Source organism: Brassica napus, chromosome A1 (genome assembly GCF_020379485.1).
Source record: "Brassica napus cultivar Da-Ae chromosome A1, Da-Ae, whole genome shotgun sequence".
NCBI lineage: Eukaryota > Viridiplantae > Streptophyta > Magnoliopsida > Brassicales > Brassicaceae > Brassica > Brassica napus.
The window spans coordinates 23,286,841-23,294,425 of record NC_063434.1 but is presented as its reverse complement, the minus strand read 5'-3'; the positions used below and the strand labels follow the sequence as shown (position 1 = coordinate 23,294,425).

Genomic DNA, 7,585 nt, shown 5'->3' with positions numbered 1-7,585 from the left:
CAAAAGAAAATATTTTTAATATTATAGTTACTTATTTTGTAAATTTTTATTCTCGTGCATAAGGACGGGAGAATCACCTAGTATGGTTGTATTTATGATGAAAAATATGAATGACAAAGAACTTGTTTGGATACTATAATGTTGGTTCAACAATGTTATTATCATATCTTTAGAATAGAGACTCAAATTAATCACATTAAATAAATTTGAAGTGATCAACAATGTTAGTGATATTCCATCAACCAAACGAAACCACATAACGAGTCTACATAAAATCATATATATTGGTACTCGAACATCGCAATTAGCAGTAGTTTTAAAGCTTGCCGGTGAACCACTCACAAGAGCATGTGTTTGACCATTTCAATTTTGGTTCATCAGTCTATTAACTAGTCTTGCTCTTAGATGCTTACTCAATATATCCCAGATGGAGACAGTGACACCGTTGATCACGCATAGTTTTGCTGCAAACTCGGAGATGTTTTGGAAGGTGTAGTCGTGGAGAGGGATGGCTGGGGATGTAAATATCTGTTAATTTTCTATCGAAAAATGACGTGAGCGTCAGCACTGCTCTGTTTCTGATTACTGATCATCGCTTTTGTGTCTTTCTTTAATTTAATAATGACATTTTTAATTATTTAACTGAAGTATCATAATGTGCATTATAAACTAATACATTGATGTTTCAGTAGCAGCTTGTACAAGTAGACTTGCAAAAGAATTTAGATGTGGACTTGAAGATTCTGAGAAGAATGTCCTCTGCAACTTGCCCAGTACTCAGCAACTAGCTTGGAGAAGTAAGAATCACTCTCCATCAGCTTCCAAGGCTCGTTGTACTCCACGAGATCACCTGTTCACAAAAACCAAACCAAAAACCCCATTGGTACTCATGAGCCTCGACATGAAATAGAGAGGGAATCATTATGATTTATGAGGAACAAGATGTTTACCAAATGAGAGAACCATGACCATGTCACTATCTATAACCGTTGGTACTCTATGCGCAACTGTTATCACCGTGCACTCGGCAAACTCCTCTCTTATAGTCTTCTGAATGATTGCATCAGTGGCTGAATCAATGGAAGCTGTAGCTTCATCTAACACCAATATTTTGTTTCTCTTCAACAGCACTCTCCCCAGACAGAACAACTGTCTCTGTCCCACACTCCAGTTCTCTCCTTCCTCACTCACTTCACATACAACAAAAAGGATAAACATAAAAGTATAACCAAAAAAAACAAAGTATAACTAAAATCTTATAAACATAAAAACATCATTTCATTTACCTGATGAATCAAGTTTATTAGGCAGATTGCTAATCGTTGTCTTGAGCTGACACTTCTCGAGAGCCTAAGGAAATTGTTTCATCAGAAAAAGGCTGCAAAGTGTTTAGAAGAAATCACATTCTTGTTTCTTGTTTTTTCTTTTACCTTCCAGATTTCATCGTCGGAGTAAACACCTAAAGGATCAAGGTTGGTCCTTATGCAGCCACGGAAAAGAGTTGGCTCTTGAGGAATGATGCTGAGTTTCATCCTCAGGTCTTTCAGACCAATCTTACTTATGTCAATACCATCAATCAATATGCAACCACTTGCTGGTTCTACCAAACGAAATAAAGCACTGATCAAAGTGCTTTTCCCACTTCCAGTTCTCCCCACAACTCCCACTCTTGTCCCTTCCCTGAACGTGCAAGAGATTCCTTTGAGAACCAATGGAGCATTGGGACGGTATCTTATCTTAAGCTCCTGCAAGTGAATTGTACCATTGGAAGGCCACGAGGACGGTGGTCTTCTACCATCCACAACCGCAGGAGGTTCTTCTGGTATGCTCATATACTGTTTTATCCTCTCTACCGAAATGATGGAGTTCGATAAGGTACAATACCATCTGGTTAGAAACACCTGAGTTTGTGTCAATGTTAGTGCATATGAGAGTGAGAGCCCAACTAGGCCTGCAACACAAAAGCACAAGTTCATGCAGAACTTTCAACTTGATGAATATCTTGAATATATTAAAAAAATTCTTCCAAAGAAAAGGCAAAGATATAAAGATGTGATGAGTTAGAACATGCATGTACCTGGAGCTATGTAGCCCTTGGGAATAAGGATAAGCAATAGTGCACAGGTGAATAAAGTCAAATTCTGAAGAATCTCTATCCTCATAATGACCCATTCCATGGCTGCATTAGACAAAAAAAATAGCGCCGCATCTGCATCAACTAGGTTTAGGTAGCTTTTAAAGAATCTATCTACCGTTCCAAAAGCTCTTATTGTCACAACTCCAAGTGAGGTTTCTGCAGCATAATTCATCACTGGTGCTTTAGTTGTTCCGTTGATCCTAATCAGCTCCCTTGCAGAGGCTAGATAGTAATCCTTTTTTATACAATGAAGACATGAATGTTAATAGCCTTCTTTGCTGCACAGGAGTAAGATCAAAATAGGTACCTGAACAAATTTGGTGGCTGCCAAAGCAAGAAGAGCTATGATAATCACTTGCCATGTAACATATGTCATGACGATAAGAGCAGCAGTGAGCTCAACAGCAGGTACTACCACAAGTATGAACGCAGATGGAATGTCAAAGTCCAAGATGTTCATATCAGATGAAGCCTGCCAATGTTAAATATGGTTGTCATACTTTGAGCTGTAGTGTTATTCATATACATGTAAGAAAAGAAATCTTACTCGAGTAAGAATGCGTCCAACTGGAGTAGAATCAAAGAACAGCATGGGAGCTTTGAAGACTGCATTTGTGAAACCAGAGAAGAAAGCTTTGGAAGCTTTTAGCCCAAGATAGACAGTTGTAACAGCTCTGGAGTATACAAAACCAGCACTGAGAGTGGAGATAACGCTGTAGACGCCAATGACCATCGTAGTTGAGAGTTTAGGGATCCCAATAGCAAATGCAAGCCAGTATGTTGATGCAGCCTGGAAAACTACAAAACCAACCTGTCCCAATACGGTTGCTGATAGAAGAAACCATCCTTGGGAGACACGGAAGTAGTCCAAGAAAGGTTTCAATCCAACATAACCTGACTCTACTTCTTCCTCTTGTGTAAGTTGGATCCCTCTTGTATCAATTGTTTTAATTTCTTCTTTTACTTTTTCGATAATATCGATATCTCCCATCTCTCTGTTTATACCCCCTTGCTTAAAATCTCCCAGGCTTTCATTATGAGCATTCACCAGCTGTTGGAATGCAGTCCCCATCATTAAGAGATCCTCATACTTACCTGATTGAGTGATTCTTCCTTCTTCCATAACCTGATCAAGATCATCAATCATTAATAAGTTAAGACATATGCAGTCTTTTTTTTATCAGCTACTACACAAATTGTACCAGAATTTGATCAACTTCTGAGAGAAATTCAACTTGGTGAGTGACCAGAACGACAGTTTTCTCCCTCAGCGAGTCCTCAACACATTTCTACAGTCACAACTAAAACATATTAAAAAGCATCCTTCAAGAAAACTTCTTCAAAAGAAATGCTATCACTTACATGAAAAAGAACTCCAGCAGTATGAGCATCCACAGCACTAAAAGGATCATCAAGCAGGTAAACATCAGCGTCTTCATAGACGGCACGTGCCAACTGAATTCTTTGCTTTTGTCCTCCACTCAAGTTAAGCCCTCTTTGTCCTATCTCTGTGAGATCACCATGTCTAAAGTCATTTAAGTCCTTATCCAACGCACATGCTGCAATAGCAGCGTTGTATCGTCTGGCTTCCATTGGCTTTCCATAGAGGATGTTGTCCCTTATGGTACCACTTTGGATCCAAGAGGTCTGAGAAACATAAGCTATGGACCCAGAGACCTTTACCTGTTTCAAATGAAGAACATAGAGAAAACATCTCTTAGCAAACATACTTATTGATTATTGACGTGGATACTAATTCCATCAATTCCACAAATAAATAGATAAAAATACAAAGATAATCATTCCATAACAAATCTGGTTATGAATGAATAGAATGAATTCTATTCCATTTTTTGGTGTATTCCATTTATTTCAATTCCACCAATTCCTTATTATTTTATCAGTTACAGCCTTATACATAATGAACAAATAGACTTACAGTTCCAGAAACTTTAGGTATCTCTCCGAGTAATGCATGCAACAATGAAGATTTTCCAGCACCAACTTGTCCACAAACCGCAACTGTTTGCCCATAATTTATGTCCAAACTTATATTCGTTAGAGTTGGAGTCTTTGTCATCTCTGGATCCCAGCTGAAGTTACCAGCTTGTATATCAACTACTTCTCCAGTTTTCTCCAGACCACTTCTTTCAACTTCATCAATCTTCAGCTCATCACCAAGCAAGAAGTTGTTTATCCTGTCAAAAGACACATTGACTTGTATGATAGCAGAAATGGCTTCAGGTATAAGCCTAACAGGCTCTGACATAACTCTCAGCGTAGCTAAAACAGTGAAGATGGTGCTTGCGTTCAGCGGAGCGCTCTTCAGCAAACCACACGCCACAAAGATAACAGCGGAAACTATTGTTGGAGACAGCCAATACAGGAAAGTACCAAAGGCCTTTGTCATTTGAGCCTTAGCCAACCATTTGAACTCATCAGCACGGAAAGACTCAATCTGTTTCTTGAACTCCTCTTCCCATGACTGCAGCTTAATGACTTTCATACTGTTCAGAATCTCCGAGGTTGACCTCAGACGTTTATCCTGCGCCATCATGAACTGCGTCTGGCTGTTCTTCAGCATCTTTGCAAACGGTAGGTTGAGGAGACCACAGAGGAGAAGAAGAATCAAACCTGGAAAGGCTCCTGATCCAACCACACCGAAAAGTACAACTGTAGATAGCAAAAGCTGCAGTGTAACGCTCCATCCTGAGTGGAACCACCACAAGAACTCTCCCATACGGTATGCATCGACCGCGATGTAGTTCACAATCTCTCCAGATGAATGTTGTTTCCTCCCCAAGCTTGATAGCTTCAGCTGCTTTTTGTAGACAGCAACCATTAGCGCTGATCTGATCCTCAGCCCTGATCTTCTTGCTGCAAAGTACCAGTGTCTCATTGATAAGGACTCAACAAGCTTTAAGAAAACTAGACAAGATAAGTTGAAGAGACCGATGCGGAGATCACGGTGGTCACTGTTTGCATAGTCCACAAAGACGTATAGCATTAGTGGAAGAGATACAATAGCAATGGTTCTGAATAAGGCGCAAACTGCTGTGAATATGTTCTCCTTGAAGTAAACTTTTGCTGTAGCTCTAAACACTAAGTTTCTTTCCTTAGTTAAGCTTCCTTCTGAAAGAAGTGTATCCCATGCTTGAGAGAATTTAGTGTAAGCTAACTTAGCCTCATCCTCTGGGAGTAGACTAGGGATGTCTTCAGGGCACAATGGTTTCTTGAAACCAGCCAAGAGTAAAGGATTCATCCAAGAGAATGTCAAGATGCTGAAAAACCCAGCTGTGGCCAACCTCGCCGGTTTGTCAGTTAATAGAGGATCAGTGAGATCTGTTTCACTGCAATCTTGAGGAGCTGGAGAGGCTTTGAGAGATATGTAGAAGCAAATGAGAAGCATAAAGCTCATAGGCCATGTTATGATGTCTAATACTCTGATGCCTTCTCCCTGTGAAAGCATCTCAATCATTTCAGCTGAATCCAACAAAGCAAAAGTCACCCACCAAACAGATGTAACGATGTTAATCCATTTTGAGATCCCTTTAACAAACAGAGAAGCCGCAAGTGAGAGACAAATGATGCCTTGAACAACGCAAGAAACCCAAAAGACGTTATTAGCATCATCAATCAGAAATTTTAAACCAGCACCAATGAAAGTGATGCTAGTAACAAGACAGCATATAGCTGCAGTGACAAAGGTCCATCCTTTGTTGCGGCTCATGGTAGTAAACTGTTTGGAAACGCAACTAGCTGCCACGAGAAAGTAGAAGATGCAGAGGAACAGTAGATTTATGAGATGTATGACGCTTCTCTGGAAGCAAGAAGAGTCAACGTCACACCATGGTAGGCTCCCTGCACCATAAACAATGATCATCACTATAATAGTATCAGTGATTACAAGAACCTCAGAGGTTTACTCACAATCCAAGAATGCCAAGAACATGAAAACTAAGCATTGAAGAAAGCAATGGAGAGTGTTAAGAGAAATGGGTTGATCGTACCAATGGAGACGGCCATTGTAGAAGCAGCAACAGAGATGAATCAATTAGAAACCAAAAAACAAAAGGAGCAAAACGCTTTGCCTCTATCAAAGGTGAAGTTGATTCTCACTGACAAAGCTAAAAGACATAAGCAAGTCCACATCATTGTCTTTATGCAAATGAAAGGATCGCACTAGCAGCTGTTTCTTTTTGTTTTGGTCTTTTCTGAGTTAACTTTGTTCCTCTCTACCAACCACGTGATGCATACTTGCTTACGCAATCAGTTTCATATGTTGATCTCCACTTCACTCACTATTGAATCCATACGAGGATATCCTTTCACTCACAGAAGCAGAGAGACTGGTTGGAATTTGATTGGCCGGAGTAGGTCGTCGGAAAAGAAACAATAGTTATCTTAGAGTATGATGATTAATGGGGGAGACCCATCTGAGTTTTTTAGAGCATGATTTGACAATTTTCGACTAAAAATGTTTATATCTTATATTACACTGAGAATCACATTGATCATGGTCTTACAAAACAGCCACTAACTTCAGTTACAAAATAAATCATTTTAAAGATATAAAGCACTTTTTACACTAATTTAAAATAAATTAAACTGTGTTCATGAACAAGATAAGTTTTTGTGGACAAACAATTTTTTTAAAAAATTATCATTTATCATTTAAATTTTAAGTTTTTGTGTCTAATATACATATTTAAACAAAAAATTCATGAACACATGATTTGGACATCTATTTTTTTATCAAGAAGTTTTGGAATAAGTTGAGTATCGTAGACATAGTTTCATTAAACTAGGATCTTGAACTTAGGTGGCGATTGGTTTTCCCGCTACCACCCGCAAACGCAGCTTTTGCGGTCGGTAGCGGTTGTCGGCGGTTTGCAACAATCACTCAAATCGCCTTAAACCGCTTCAAACCGCTCCGAATCTCATAAATTCAAAAGCTGGCTCCAGCTAGCGTTTGCGGTTGCGGGCGGTTGCGGGAGGGTAAAATTTTTTTCTTTTTTTTTAAAACAATATATATACAAAGAAAAAATATTTAATAAAAAATTTAAAATTGAAATTATGAAAATATTAAAATATATCTATTTTATTTTAATTAATATTATAAAATTTTATAATAAAAACAATTTCAATAAATTTTCAAAAATTAAAATTATAACTTTCTAAATATAAATTTTATATTTATTATAATTTTATGATTTTTGATATTTTTATAATTATATTAAATGTAAATATTGTTAATTTATTATTTGACTGTTACCGCATTTGGTAGTTAACCAGTCATAAGTCACCCGCAAACGCACCAATTTTTAACCGCAGTACCAGTCGTACAAATCTCTTAAAACCGCTAGAAACCGCAACCGCCCGCATCCACAAACTCCCGCAACCGCAACCGCAACCGCTGCGTTTGAACCAGTCAGGCCCTTAGTTGAA

The 7,585-nt window shown here is 38.5% G+C and overlaps 1 protein-coding gene across 2 annotated transcripts; it reads right to left on the bottom strand.

The window, feature by feature from the left end:
• Positions 1–596: 596 nt before the first annotated feature.
• On the bottom strand, positions 597–6,578 carry LOC106455039 (ABC transporter C family member 8-like). Of its 2 annotated transcripts, none has more exons than XM_013897100.3 (11): positions 6,148–6,578; positions 4,077–5,998; positions 3,500–3,820; positions 3,340–3,426; positions 2,685–3,263; positions 2,445–2,609; positions 2,078–2,372; positions 1,431–1,951; positions 1,287–1,350; positions 951–1,190; positions 597–850 (listed from the first exon to the last, which is right to left on the bottom strand). In XM_013897100.3, the coding sequence occupies exons 1-11, from the start codon at positions 6,161–6,163 to the stop codon at positions 723–725; spliced, it is 4,338 nt and encodes a 1,445-aa protein (XP_013752554.2). In that variant the 5' UTR covers positions 6,164–6,578; the 3' UTR covers positions 597–722. The 2 variants fall into 2 exon arrangements, with proteins under 2 accessions (XP_013752554.2, XP_022576165.2); XM_022720444.2 differs by lacking the exon at positions 6,148–6,578 and having other exon boundaries at positions 4,077–4,682; positions 4,772–4,888.
• Between the last annotated feature and the right edge of the window lie 1,007 nt (positions 6,579–7,585).

Coding starts and splice junctions, on each gene's coding strand:
- LOC106455039 (XM_013897100.3), bottom strand. Junction 1,952..2,077: donor CAAGGGCTACATAGCTCCAG/GTACATGCATGT, acceptor TTTGTGTTGCAG/GCCTAGTTGGGCTCTCACTC. Junction 1,191..1,286: donor TAATAAACTTGATTCATCAG/GTAAATGAAATG, acceptor TTGTATGTGAAG/TGAGTGAGGAAGGAGAGAAC.